Source organism: Peromyscus leucopus, chromosome 3 (assembly GCF_004664715.2).
Source record: "Peromyscus leucopus breed LL Stock chromosome 3, UCI_PerLeu_2.1, whole genome shotgun sequence".
Lineage (NCBI taxonomy): Eukaryota > Metazoa > Chordata > Mammalia > Rodentia > Cricetidae > Peromyscus > Peromyscus leucopus.
Window position 1 is genome coordinate 145,524,747 of NC_051065.1, and position 14,840 is coordinate 145,539,586.

At 48.4% G+C, this 14,840-nt stretch overlaps 1 protein-coding gene across 1 annotated transcript; it reads right to left on the reverse strand.

Moving 5' to 3' along the window:
* Positions 1 to 7,223: 7,223 nt before the first annotated feature.
* LOC119087732 (anoctamin-2-like) lies at positions 7,224 to 13,144 on the reverse strand. The gene is made up of 4 exons (XM_037204328.1): positions 12,966 to 13,144; positions 10,031 to 10,085; positions 7,429 to 7,515; positions 7,224 to 7,379 (listed from the first exon to the last, which is right to left on the reverse strand). The coding sequence occupies exons 1-4, from the start codon at positions 13,115 to 13,117 to the stop codon at positions 7,224 to 7,226; spliced, it is 450 nt and encodes a 149-aa protein (XP_037060223.1). The 5' UTR covers positions 13,118 to 13,144.
* Between the last annotated feature and the right edge of the window lie 1,696 nt (positions 13,145 to 14,840).

Here is a 14,840-nt window from a genome sequence, read left to right on the forward strand (position 1 = left end):
GTGGCAACGCTTTCTTCTTCAGGATCACATATATACTCTTCCCTCACCGTATTAGGCACAGTGGGGGCAGGGAAGAGAGAGAGAGAGAGAGAGAGAGAGAGAGAGAGAGAGAGAGAGAGAGAGAGAGAGAGAGAGAGAGCAGGCAAGTTTTTGTCTTCTTCCTCCCAGAATGAAGGCCATGGAGAAGCAGAAAGCCCCAAGGATATTTTCTTTCATTTCTCTCTAGTCCCTAAAGAAAAGCAAAGCCTCAATTCAAGCAAGGCATAGAGTCTGGGGTCCCATATAAGCTGATCCCCAAAGTCACCAGACCCATCTCTCCTTCACACCTCCAGCAGCTGCAAACCTGTTGCTTAGAACTCTAACCCCCAAAGGGAAAGGCACTGATTCCTCGTCACACAGCATGGGTCACATTTTAAACAGCCTGGGAGACTGGCCCAGCATCATGACCCCTTTACACCCAGAAGCCTCAGAGTTAAAGACCAGGACCAGAATAGACTCAGGCTCCTGCCACGGCTAACTGAACACGCGCATCCAAAGCCCAAGCCTTGCCTTTGGCTCCGCAGACGCGAAGTGAGAACAAAAAGCAGGACTTTATGGTCCGCCTCCCAGAGAGAGTCTCATTAAACCTACAAGTGCTGCTGGGTGGCAGGGAGCACAGCTCTGCTCCCTGCGGGCCAAACTCAAAGGAAACTTTCATCCTCTGGGACAGGTACTTAGAGGAATGGTGCTGTCCTCCTGAAAACCCATTTGGTTTTAATTCCCTCCACAACAGGGCCCGCTCAGCCCAGCATTCTGCTTTCATCCCTATACTCCAGCCGGACATAAATCTAAACCAGAGCCCCCAGACGGCACATTTAACAGAGACTATATTTACCCATCACCAAATTGTCTTGACGTGTGCTTAATTACTTAAATGTCTTTAATCCCAAACCTTTTCTTCTAACAAAATAGAAACCAGTTCAGCTGGATGAATGATAAACCAGATGTTTACAACACACACCATGGTCTGGCTCCGGTCAAAATAATTAAGACATCGTCTCCTGAGCAGGAGGGGAGATGCCCAGAGCATACATTCATTTCAATGCTCTGACACCAAATGTCCATGAAAACGTACCTCCATCAATCTGTAATTTTCTATCCATGGAAAGGCAATAATAACTTCCATATGAAGGAGCAAGAAAGGTGTTTGTCCTGTGATATGGTCAAGAAGGCTAGGGTTTCTCTCCACGGATAAGCATGCTTTAAAAGCATTGCATGATGGAGCACACATTCAGGACCCTGGCAGCTGACCTTGGGAAATGTGACAATGATTAAAAAGGCATGGTGGGGCTGGACCAAGGGTGTGACCGCTCACATGCTTCTCCCACTAGGCAGAGCCTAGCTTGTAAATAGTGTTCATCTCTGAAGAGTGTGTACATTAGGCCCTAATCTCTCGCTTGCGGGGTGGAAACTGGCTGAGATGCTCCCTCTCCAGGGGTCTGATGGGAGGAACCTAGGAAGTTAATGTGCTGGGGCTGGAGAGATCACTCAGTGGCCAAGAGCTGCCACTGCTGCTGCAGAGAACCCCGTTCAGTTTCAGGACCCACACCAGGTGACTGATAACTGTCTGTAACTCTAACTTGAGGAGATTCAATGCCCTCTTCTGGCCTCGGTGGACACCACACCCTCACTTTCTCAAGGTCAGATACTCCTGTTTTGCCTTTTTGATACTAATTTCAACCCTCTCCAAAGAGGGGAGAATCAAAGGCAAGGAGAGGGAACTAGCTGCAGTAGCTAGAACATTGTACATTCATTTCCGCATGCTCCTATGATGAAGTTTAGAAAACGACAAGAAGGGGGCTCTTTGAAGGCAGGCGTGGTTACCTTTGGGTATTTCTGAGAACCAAGAGACAGAACCTTCTGCAATGCTCTCCACATTCCTAAATGTCATTAGGTCAAGACGCCTGTAACAGCCCACCCTGCTGTACCTGTATCCTTCTCGTTTTCTTTAGCTGACCTTGGGGTTCCTGGGAGTCACCCGAGGAGACAGTGACAGCACACATCCTAACACTTTGTCCCTGCAGATTTCGGAGCATCACCTATGGAATCTGGTGACTGGAACTGTAACCAGGACAGCAGGTGGCTCTGATGCCATGGATGTGCACGGCCACCATATCCTGAGGTCATGTTTCAAAGAGCTAATCCAGGAGGACAGATGTCTTCTAATTACCCTCACAGACTAATTTGAATCCTGCAAGTTGGCATCCCTTTTCCTATAACTGTCCACTCCCACCTGTTCTGAGGTCTGCAGGTGTCCTGGACCCCAGGTCCTGACTGGAGCCCTGACTCCTTTGCACATTTGTAGAATGGTGAGTTTCTCCCCTGGCCTCATTGTCTTGTATGTAAAGGAGACCACATGGTCCCTTAGAATCACAGGTTCTAGTACACGTCAGAGCTGGGTGGGGGGTTCCAGCAATGCTACAGAATTCCCATTGCCTGGTGGGCCAGAAATGGGCCAAGGAGGGGTTGTGACTTGCTCCGTTTCCCAGCTTGTTCATCCCAGAACTGGAGGGACCCACTATTCCATCCATGCCAGGCATGTACCTACCATCCAGTTCCCCTTCTCGATACATCTCTGCCCTGCACCAGCTGATAGGAGTAGACCAGCATAGTCTGTGGTCTCCTCCTGCTTCCCACCCCTCAGAGGGAGGGGAAAGGCTTGAGACTCCTGGCCTCCTGTCCAGTCACCTGCACACGGACATTTCTCTACGACCCAAGGGCTTCTGTCCCTTTACAGGTCTAGAGAGGTAGACGGCTCTGACACTGTGAGTTTCAGATGGCTGCGCCATTCCTGGTACCTTACCATTTCCACCCTGGGCTCCTGTGAATGGTGGTCCGACGCCTTCCCTGGATGGTCCCGGATGCGGCACTCCTGCCGCCGGGATGCGGCAGACTCTGCCATTGCTGCATCTGATCCCTGTCTTACCTGCTTTCCTTGCACGGATCACTTCTCCCAGGCAGCCCCATGCTTACTCATTAACCCCTCCTCTGAAAGTACCTCTCTGCATCTCACTTGAAACACCCCCATCTCCAGGCCCTTTCTTTATTTACTCCTCCATTTAAATGCATGTCCTGCATGACGAGTCCATTTTGTTTATTGGCTTACTGTCCATCTCCCTTCACTAGAATGTCAACTCCCTGCAAAGAAAACTTTGTTTCTGTTTCACTTGCTACTATATTATCCAGCTCTAGAATTTGAATGACACCCAGCAGGTCTTGAATAGTTTTTGAATGAATGAAAGGGTCATCCTCCGAGTCCTCTGGGAAACCTTTCTTGATAACTTCCACTGTCAGTTGACTGACTTACAGAACACTAGAGAAGAGCCAAGGAAGCTGCCACTCACGCTGGCCCTAAATCCGCCACAGTGTGCTCATCAGCAATTACGTTATGGAATTCGGTAACACTGGTTGGACCTGCTTCTCATGGGGGTCTAATGGGCCAAAAGAACTAAAGATATGAATGTTCTTGGGAAAACATCCTACTATACACATGAATTTTGGCTATAATAAATGCCTTATTGGTTCAGAGATCTACCTGCTTAGCTCCCCCCACAGAACACCCAGAAGCAAGGATAACTATCTATAAACAGCTAAAGCAGAGCTCATAAAACCTATTCCCCTGATGATGCCTGCTCTATCCACAGCAGGATCCTGGCAGCAACCCCTCCTTCAATTTCTCTTTACCAGAATTTTAAGGCGCTTGTTTGCCTATCTCCCAAACGGCACAGGAAAACTGTAACAGCAAAGCATGGAGAGGGAGCTCATCAGGTCAAGAACTCAAGAAATGAGCCCAAAGAGCCTTTGATAATCCAGGAGGAAACACACACACACACACACACACACACACACACACACACACATTCACACACTCGCACTCAAACACACTTTCACATACTCACATACACACTCACATACACTCCCTCTCACATACACATATACTCACACACTCACATTCACACAACATATGCTCACACTCTCACACACTCATGCATACTCTCACACACACTCACATACACTTTCTCTCTCTCTCTCTCTCTCTCTCTCTCTCTCTCTCTCTCTCTCACACACACACACACACACACACACACACACACATGGATGTAGTCTTCCTTCATCAGTGGCCATCCAGAAGAGCTTGCACATGCATTCACCCGGAGCACACCTGCTGGAGTCCACAGCCACATCACCTGAACCCCCCATTCATCTGATCCCGGAAATCCAGCAGGGCCAGGTGTGCTTAGTACTTAGATGGAGAACAAATGGCGCAGTAAGAAAGGAAGGACTTCTGTGATTGGTTTGGGGAAGATTTCTACCCCAAAGGATGTGGCTGCTGGCAGGGACAGACATGAGACTGAACATAGGCCCCTTTCCCTTTGCTCAGGATTAAGTTTAGAACACAACTGCAGAAGCTCAAGAGCCTTATGGTTTGGATATTTATATTGAGTTCTTTTTCTCCTAGTTTAGACATTCAATTTTAATTTGTGTTTTTTTTCCTGGTTCTTATTTTTTTAATTTATTATTTATATTAGGCTTGTTTTATTGTTTTCCTTGTAAGCCACTTCAGAAATGTCGTGGAACAAGGCAGAAATATAAATAAGTCCGTCCATGCAGCTTATATATAGGCTGGTGCTTTCCAAAAGCCGGCATCGATAAAAATGTGTTGTCTACAAAGAGAAGGAGTGATGAGACTGAGTGGGAGGGCGGTGGCCCTGCTGTTATCCGCACTGCCATTTCCGTTTTCTAGTTTTGCAGTTAAGTGCAATGAGAACAAGACTAAAGCACTGTACGCGGATCACAAGTCTAACGGCCATACAGAAGGCCAGACCCAAGGCCAGATCCAGGTCGGGGAGGGGCGTGCCTGCAATACCAAATCCAACCCTGCCCTCTCTTTTTCTCCTCCATTCATAAGACAGCAGTTCTCTGGAGAACTTCTGTCCCTTCTGCCCATTTGTGTTTTTCCCTTCACCTCTTATGAAACCGGAGAGACAGGCAAGAAAATCTAAACACATCTCCTGGCTCAAAGGTCCACGTTATCTCAAAGCTTCACAGTGTTGTATCCCTTGCTGTTTCTGACCCTGTCACGTTCTTCCTTGGTTCTGATCCACCAGGGAGATTTATAGGTTAGTCAAAGAGCTCCAAAGGCAGAACTCAAGTCGCTTGAGGACAGCCTTCCAGGTCCTCCTCTGCTGAGAAGCCCAGTTCAACTGTCCCTCTGTACAAAGCGAGGGTGTCAGCAGCAGCTACCGGGCCATTAACTGGCCCTCAGACTCACCCGGACCCCACCACTGGCTCACAGCATTTCAAAGGAAGTAGGAATAGATCAGAGCAAGGACGGCCAAGTTCTAGGTCCACTTGAAACAACTCGAACTCGACATGCAGCCCTGGACAAGCCTCCTGTGTTCCCAGTGCCATTTGTAACTGGTGATCTTCCCTGGCACACCACTGTCTCTGGGAGTCACGAAACTGATGCTGGATAATTTCTGTTGACACTGAAAGTTGCTTCCTGTTGGTGCTCCTGTTTCCTTGTGTGTGTGACTATTGCAGCACCTGCAGCATTATCTCAGAACTACCTATTTACACAACTAGCCAGTGTCTTCACCAGGAGCCCCTGAAGGGTAGACAATAGGTCAAATTCATCTTGGCATTCCTCGGCTTCTGTAGCATCTTTTGACACACAACAGGTCCTCAAAGGAGATGCTTTTTTGAATGTCTCAGAGGGAAGTAAAATTTTGACCACTACCAGGCAACCACAAAATCCTAACGATGTTTGACTTTGAGACCACACACACACACACACACACACACACACACACACACACACACACACTAAATCCTAAAAGGCAAAAGAAAACAGAATCAGTTGAAGCAGGCAGCTTCCTGTGACCTTCCAATAATCCTGGGGATTATCCCTTCCCAAAGCCCCAGCTTTTAAAGACTTTCCAGTTTATAAAGCAAACTCACAGTTGCCTGTTTAATCTTTACAAAAACTCTGAAAGATACATTTATGATCTCCATCCCACACAAAAGAAACTGGGCTGTAGAAAGGTTAAGTCACCGTCTGTGAACACAGTCAGAAACTCACTAGCGATCGCTATGGGACTAATAAACTTGGCATTTTTAAAATTAATTCATTAGATAAAGTCAACTGAATGGAATACACACAGTAGAAAGCTGGGTGCATGCGGGCAGAAGGTCATAAACAATGATTTCTACACACCTCCAGGGCTCACTGTCTATGAATCAAAGCCATGAGTGTAAAGAATGAGCAAGAAAGAGAACAAGGTTGGTAAGAATCCCAAAGAGAGAGCACATAGGAGAATCAGTGGACCGGTGACTTGATCTGGGAACGAGTATAAAATTGGGGAGGGTTTTACCTCTGCCACAATATGCATCTCATCAATATCATCAGACTGCCTGCCTTAGTGTGTGTACTCTGAAATGCTGAGGCTCCTTATCCAAGGGTACAGGAACACTCATATTTGAAAAACATATCACAAGGTGAATGGATTCCACTAGTCACAGTGGAGAGAATGCTGGGCTGATGAGAAGCATATTTGGACCTCACAGCCCGTTACTGAATAGTCTTATATTAGTCATTCACCCTCTCTTGGGGAGGAAGTAGTTTCTTCGTGCAGAAAATGAATGAATTAAGCCCACCTAAGACCTCTAAGATATTTTTCTTCCTAAAAACAGTAAATGAAAATGGGCTGTAGTTACTTAAAATTATTGTATGCTGGTTAGTTTGGTCAACTTCACACAAGCTAGAGTCACCTGGGAAGAGGGGACCTCAACTAAGAAACTGCCTCCAACAGTGTGGCCTATGGGCATATCTGTAAGGGGCATGTTCTTACTTGCTAATTGATGTAGGAGGGCTAAGCCCACTGTGGGCGGTGTTATCCCTGGGCAGGTAAACCTAGGCTGTATAAGAAAAGCAGCTGAATATGTCACATAGAGTGAGCAAACAGTGAGCAATTTCCCGGACTCGGCTTCAGTTCCTGCCTCCGGGTTCCTGCGTTGAGCTCCTGGCCCAGCTTCCCTGGCCCAGCTTCCCTCTTCCTGCCCAAGTTGCTTTTGGTCATGGTGTTTATCGCCCCAACCAGAAGCAAAGCAGGAGAAGAGAATTGCAGCTGAATGATCCAGCCACAGTGAGAGATGTGCACAGTACTAGAAAGAGGAAGGAGCCTTCAACCATCAGGAACCAGACGTCCGGGAGAGGTTTCAACAGCGCAGGAGCACCCTAGGCGCCATGTATTGTAGGCGCCTCTGTTCCACAGCACAGACTGGCTGCTCAGTCTAAGCTGAAGCAGCCCTGCTTGTGGGGCGTGGGTCCGCTGCTCTCCCTGTTGCCCACCAAGGAAGGTGTTGACAGGGCCGCCCCCAGCCCCTCGCCGCCTCATGGACCACCGCACTGGAGGGTTCCTTACCCATCGTGTTGTTGGCTCGAGAACAGGCTGTGCGCTTCAGAATCTCATGTACCTAAAAGGGAAGGACAGCAAGGCTGTGAAGGTTTGGACCATGTGCGTCACCACCCTGTGAGGCAGGCTGGCTGGGACAGAGGCACAGGCCTCATTTGGAGGGAGGGGCCGCCAAGCATGTGCGGAGCTCATGGCCTACTTGTCAAACCCATTCAAGCTTGAGTATTTTGAGAAAGCAAAGAATTTAACCCCTCACACACACCCCTCATTCCTTCCCACCCTGAAACAAAAATGAATCAATAAAGAGCTATAAATTGGCTGCAGTGAGAGAAAGGGAGGGAAACCAGAGGGCCAGGGAGGAAGTGGCGGGGTTCGTCTCCCAGACAAATGTCTCTTCTTTTGTGTGGGAGCCTCAGGGAAGGTGGGGCTCCCTTTCCAGACCTGCTTATTCCACTAGTCAGAGGCACATGCTAACTAGGAGAGCCGGAGGGGATGCTGGGACAGCACAGGGCATGCAGTCAGATGTAGAGGGGCCTGAGCCCACATCGGAGCTTCTGTTCCTCTGCTAGGAGCACCCTGACAGAGAACTAGGAAGTCTCTGGGGAAGACCACGAACATGGCAGTGCTTAGTGCGGAAGCGCACAGCCTATCCTGGCATTCTCATTTGCCCAAACTGTTCCTGAGTTCGCACCCTGCCCGATCACAGCAGCTTCCTCCTACAGCAGAAGTGGGAGTCTGTGGGCCTCCCTCCCGCTCTGTGGCAGTTCAAGTCCCACAATCCTAAAAGCTCCAGAGGACTCTTGCACCATCGGACTGTGGAGGCTATCTCTCACGTGGAGGGGTGTTCCTAGCAGAGAACCTAAGATACAGGTGGCTCACTGATGGCCATCTAATGACTTCCTAATGGGTCCCAAGCCTCAGCCTGGCCAAGCAAGGGTATCCTATCTGAAAGAAGGGAGTAAATGGCTGGGCCGACAAAGAAGGGGAGGGGACAGAAAACAGTCACAGATGCAAATGAGACACCAGTCAAAAGGCCAGGGTGGTCAGGATGAAACTCCAGGCTCTTTTTTGTTCTTCTCATAGTTTGGGGTAGACTGAGAAAAAGGCAGAGCATAGAAAAGGAAGCTTCTAGAAGAAGGGATGAGTGAGAGATGTGTTTCATTATCATTATTCACACTCTTCTATTCCAGCCGCAGACCTAGAGGGAGTGGTAAATAAATAGTTTCCAGCAGATCGGGCCTCAAGAGTGTTTAATTCTGCTTCTAATACAGCAGTAATTCAATAGTAATAATAATTAGGAACAGCATTTATAAGGCATTGTATTATTTTACAAGCGCTTTACAATGATCAGTTAATCTCCACACCCTCTGACTCCCCTCACAGTGTGGGAGCCAAGCCATGTTGAGAATTAATTGACTTATAATAGCATCAAAGAAAACAGGAAGTTTACACCCCTCTCCATAGGAAGGGAAAAGAAATCATATGCTCATTTTTAATTCTTCCTAAAACATGGCATGTAGGGGCCAGAGATGTTTTCCTGTACATCTTGAAAGCAAGAGTAAAGGCCATTTGTCTATGTGTCTTGGAAATGATTTTGCCTGCTCCCTGACCCTTCTTACCATCCATATGACCCAGGTGGCCGGGAAGTCCTTCTAAGTCTCTCTCCCTTACCTATTCAGCACTGGAAATATAAGCTCTTTCCTAAGAACTATTACTTCCGCACTTCCCACAAGGTGGTAAGTTCTGCTCCCTCTTGCCTTCCTCTGCCAACAGGCTGTGTGTTCTCAGGAATGGTAGAGAACTGGCTGATGGGTAAATGAAGATACTATGTGGCTGGAGATGGGGCCGCAGGAACAGAGGCCAGACACAGATTTTTATTAGAATCAAACATCCACCACAAATAAAATCTTGGGTATGAAAGGAAAGAAAGGGGAGAGGAAGGAAAAGGAAAGGAGAGGGGGAGGAAGGATGGAGGAAGGGAGGTACGAAGGGAGGAAAGGCTATAGTCAGGAACGTTGGCTCTGTTTTATTATAGGGCAAACTGGATAATTAGCATTTTTTGTGAAATAAAATCACATGAGTCCTTGCCATGGTGGCTGAAAGAGAAAATATTCATAAAAGGCACACTATCCCAGCAATCAGGACAACTTCTAGTCCTGTTCTAATATATACAGAGATATATAACTACATATAGTATCTATGTAAATATAGATGCTAACAATCTATATGATTATAGCTGATGTATTGCTTCTCAGAGCCTCGATTTCTTTAGCTGTAAGTTAACTGGTTTCAAGTTCTACCATCTCTGACAGTCCCTCATTCCATGATTCTAAGAAAGCTCTGCATGGGGAGTTCATAAGCAGCAACACCCCTCTCAAACCGTAGCAAGGGAACTTATTTGCTCTTTCTTGTACCATTGGGATGGGGAAGCTCTTGGATACCTTACAGTTGGAGTTGCTAGGCAACTCCAGGCAAGTAATGATGAGAGATAGCAGGGAGAGAGAGGAAATGCCCTGCTAACCACAAATTCAGCCTTTCCCAAAAGCCCTTACTAGCCCAGCACACCCTTTACTTACAATGCGGCTCCGTGTAGCGTTGTCAAAGAAGGTGTCCTTTTCCTGAATGTTGTACCTGGAGAAGCCAAGAAAGTGAACGGTGAACTCACTTCACTACCCTACCCCGACACCGCTGTCCCCACAGCCCAGGGCAAACCCTGAGGAAGGAACACGGCAAGACGTAGAAGGTCTCACACACTCAGACATACAACATGGATGCTTCTTTTGACCCAGGAATTCTGAAAACTCATTGTAGAAATTGTTTACAACGAAAATAAATGAGCAGGAGAAAAATGTTATAAAAATATCCAGTACAAAGTTATTCAGCTTCAAAATTCATATGCAAGATTGTCATGAAGGCATTGACAATTGTAAATATGAAAAGTTTGTAAATAGAAAGTTTGTGGTAGAAAATATTATGCCATGATAAGTTTTCAAAATTAAAGCAGGTGGGAAATATACCTGCATCTGGACAAACACAGTGAAAATAATTTTTTTAAAAGAGCCTAGTTTAGGAGTATAGGGATTATAACTATTTGTCTTTCAAAATTACATTTTGTATTCTCACTATCATTTCATTGGTAGAAACCAAACTCATTCATGAAAGGCCTGTGAGTGTTCATACATTGAACAACAACAAAAAGCACCCATGAATCCAGGCACTTGAAAGGCAGAGGGATCTAGAGTTCCAGAGCAGCCTGGTCTGCATAGCAAGAATCTGTCTCAAAACATCAAATAATACAAAGTCCCACAGCAACTTTGGAGTGTTCTCTGTGTCAATGTCCTTGCTGAGGACACAGATTACTGGACCTTCTCCTTATGCTCCTGGGAGTCACCAGTCCCATGTGTCCCAGTGACCGATGTCAAGTGAAGCATTTGCTGTGTAGACTGTGGTTATGCAAGGTCAAAGACAGAGCTCAGACTTCTGATTGAGAAGCATAGAAATTTCTAGAAAAGAACCTGGTTATTAACCGGCCTTGAAGGATAGCAGAAGTGAAACAAAGGGCAGTGTGTGGGCGACAGCTGATCAGAGGCCAGCATCCACATGAATGAAGGCCTAGGAGAAGGAAGCATGGAAAAAGCCAGAGACAACGAGAGTAGCAGTTTCACCAGCTGGGGACCCTGTGTGATACACTGATCTGTCAAGCAAGATGTCAAACAGTGGCATGATTGTCACGGAGACAACCGACCACTTTCTCATTGGGTTTGAGAGGAACTCTATGCCTGGTATTGTAACCGAGACAAAAGCTCATGGCAAAAAAAGGTCATAGGCCCTAGGAGAACGTACTGCTGTCCCTTTGCTAAGTGGACATGTTGACAAACTACCTTCTAAAAATTTGTTCATACACAAGACTAAAGGCACTCAGAGTTTTGGTCAGAAAAGCTTCTTTTTGCAGCAAGTGGACATAAATGTGGAGACTCGTAACTGGTAAAGAGTGTTGAGAGTAGGTGTCTGTTGAATGCTCACCCCTATACAGAACATCTGCATCACTCACTCCAAGGCTCGGAGACTACTGCTGAAGAGGAAGGAACAGTGTGAGAACTACAGGAGAGGCAGGAGGGTAATCCTACAGACACGACACTGCACCCGTGGAATCCCAGCCCCTGTAGTTACCTGCACAAGGCTGGGCCCCTCAACACTCCATCATAGATAGGGGAGGGGCTTTGGAAGTCTCGCCCTTCTTGAGGAGCCATCAGCAGTCAATAGCCACTGGAAGAAGGGGAGTCCTTTCCTTCAGTGGTACAGCTACTGGACAGTTTTCATGCTCTGTGTATAACCTTGGACCCATAGTCATGTAAACTCAGTGGGTCACAAAAGCAAGAAAGACATGGAAGTACCAAAGAAGAAGAAGAAGGGGTTCAGTAAGAATGGGAGGAAGATAAGATATGAAAAAGAGCAGTATATACGATCAAACTATATTATACACATGTACGAGAAAGGGGTGCCATGCTGTCCTTACTGTGCTACTTACATCTGCATGGCCCTGGGCTGAGGAACTTTGGTTTCCTCTTTGCAGGATAAGGTCACAAAGGGGGATGGGAACTTGCTATGAAACAGCATATTCACATTCATAGAATTGTTATCAATTGTGGAGAGATGGCGGGAGGTATTTTCTAATGAACACAGAAACACCGCTTCTAAAAAACGAAGGCTCACCGGTGGTGGTGATGACGACGGCGCAAGCCTTTAATCCCAGCACTCGGGAGGCAGAGGCAGGCGGATCTCTGTGAGTTTGAGACCAGCCTGGTCTACAAAGTGAGTTCCAGGAAATATGAAAGACTACATAGAGAAACCCTATCTCTATGGGAAAAAAATGAAGGCTCTTCCTGTCTTCTTGGGCCTTGACGTCCCTTCTTTGCCTGATTCACTCAGTTCTTACCACACACAACCCCCGTAGCTACAGGTTTTCATGTGAGCTCCTAATTCATGGCTTCTGCCTCACAGCTGCACCTTTCATTTCCCACGTCCCTACCAGGGCCATCCCTTCTAGAAGTTTCCCAAATGGCCATTCCCATAAAGAGATTTCTATTTACACTTCCTGCGTGGAGTTAACATTTCCACAGAATCAAGGAAAGCGTGAGTATGGGTATACACAAATCTAGAACCTTCTCCCACGTTCTCTTGGTTTTATCAGATAAATTTGGCAGAGGGGCGGCCCCACAAGGTGAGCACTTTGCTTCTCACAGAGTTCCACAGTTCACACCAGGCTGTCCTCTGGCTCCCCATCCATCCTCTACAGTGGCCAAGAAGCAGATGGATGTCCCTGGATGTTTCAAATGACTTCACAGAGAAAGGCCAGTCACAGGCATGGGAACTGTCTTCCCAGGACAGCTACTTCCTCCACCTGGCTCCTAGGTCCCAGGGTCATCATTTCCAAACTCTCAAGGATCGGGCATGGAATGGCATGGGAAGTCCTTCCCCGCCCTCTCCTGCCCAAGTGGCCCCCATACTCACAGGTACATTTTTTCCCTGGAGAAGGGGTAGGAGAGGTTTTTCATCCTGTTGTTGCTGTGTTCGGGAACCCTGGGCTGCAGGGGTGAGCTCAGCGTCTGCAGAATGGCACTGAACTTCTTCGCGATGCTGCCTCCTGATTTGATCTCGTACATCTACAAAACAACAAAGCACAGGTCTAAAAAGGATGCCACCTGAAGATGACACATGAAGAAGAGCAAGGGTCATAGGTCCCTGGGGAAAATACGCTGGGCAAGGGAGAGGGTGGGAGGAATAAGCAGGCACCTGTCTTTACCTTCAACGCTTTTCAAAAGCCCTCTCAGTCACATGTGCTGTGGAGGTGGCCAGTGCAAAGAAACATGCAGCTTCCAAACTTCCTGACTGCACAACACCTTAGAGAAACCACAGGCCCACCACGAGAAAATTGCCACACCTCCACTAGGTAAATGCATATAGAATTTATGTAGAGGCCCTCAAGGGGACTCCGGCAATACCCGGCACCAACCAGGATCTATCAGAGGGCACTGGGGGTTGGGCACTATTATGAGCTCTTTGTGATGAGGAAGCATGGTCCTGCCCGGCTCCATGGCAGACTGAGTGGGATAAGGAGACCCACATGCAGGCGTGGGGTAGTCCACCTTAGACTCTGAGGAGAAAACACAGGCCCACCTGGCACCTGTGGTGCTGCGCAGATAGGCACGATTATGGTGAGCAAATGTATGGTGTGGTATAGGAGAGAGAGAGACAGAATGGTTCACGTCCTGTGGACAGAGGCATATCTGAAGAGGAGAAAGAGATGAGGAGTGGGCTGAGGTGGATGGCTTCATTGCCACCCAGGGCCCTGGTGATGTCTGGGCCTGGGCTGCTGGGGCTCATGTCTGGGTTCATGGCTCTGATGTAACCCCAGTCTCTGTTGATATCCATGACACCTGATACCACCAAAGGCCCAGAGGAGAGGGCTGTGCAGAGTTAGTCCTGTCCCTCACTGGCTGCAACACTAGGAAGAACTGGTCCTGTCCCCCAACCGCTGAAGCACTCAGGAGAGAGGGTCCTACACCTCACCTGGGCAGCACAATAGAGCTGACCCTGTTCGCAGGAGCATGGGTGAGCTGGCCCTGAGGGCATGAGAATGGGAAAAGAAGATACACCCCTCTCATAAGCCATGTGGTGGCCTGACTAAGGGAAAGACGCCCTCCTCCCCTCACCCCTCAGCGCTTACAGCAGATGGGGACCTGACCCAAACCCTCACCAGCTGCAGCACTCAGGAGAACAGGCCCTGCTTCTCGCCTGGGCAGCACAGCAGAGTTAGTTGGCTCTGTGGACAGAGGCCTGGGTGAGCTCGCCCTAAGGGCAGGAAACAGCATAACTGGACCTGCCTCCCTCATCTGTAGTGTTGTGTGGGATTGAGGGAAAGATGCCCCCCTCCTCACCCCACCACCTCCACCTGGCGAGGTAGCTGACCCTCCCCCTTACCAGCTGCGGCTCTCGGGAAAATGGGCCCTGCGTCTCGTCGGGACAGCACAGCAGTGCCGACCCTACTGACCGGCCCAAGAACATGAGTGTGGGGGATCTGGCCCTGCCCCTCATCTCCACATGGGCCTGGGAGAGATGCCCCTCGCCACCTGTGACAGGTGGGAGAGCTGGCCCTGCCCCTCATCAGCTGCAGCACTCCAGAGAGTGGCCCCCGGCCACACCTGGACAGCACAGTGGAGTTGGTCCTGATGGCTCAGGTGCGGCAGTGCTGCCCCGAGGATGCAGACGCAAGAGAACTGCCCTGCCCCCCAGCTGCAAGGGCAAGGCTGGAGAGTTCACCCTGGTTATGAGGTCGGGGGAGAGCGAGCAGGCTGACCAACCCAGGCCCAGAACCAGGCTTATGTG

Coding starts and splice junctions, on each gene's coding strand:
- LOC119087732 (XM_037204328.1), bottom strand. CDS start 13,117: ATGTACGAGATCAAATCAGGAGGCAGCATCGCGAAGAAGTTCAGTGCC. Junction 10,086..12,965: donor TCCAGGGAAAAAATGTACCT/GTGAGTATGGGG, acceptor TGGCTTCTCCAG/GTACAACATTCAGGAAAAGG. Junction 7,516..10,030: donor ACGCTACACGGAGCCGCATT/GTAAGTAAAGGG, acceptor CTTCCCTTTTAG/GTACATGAGATTCTGAAGCG.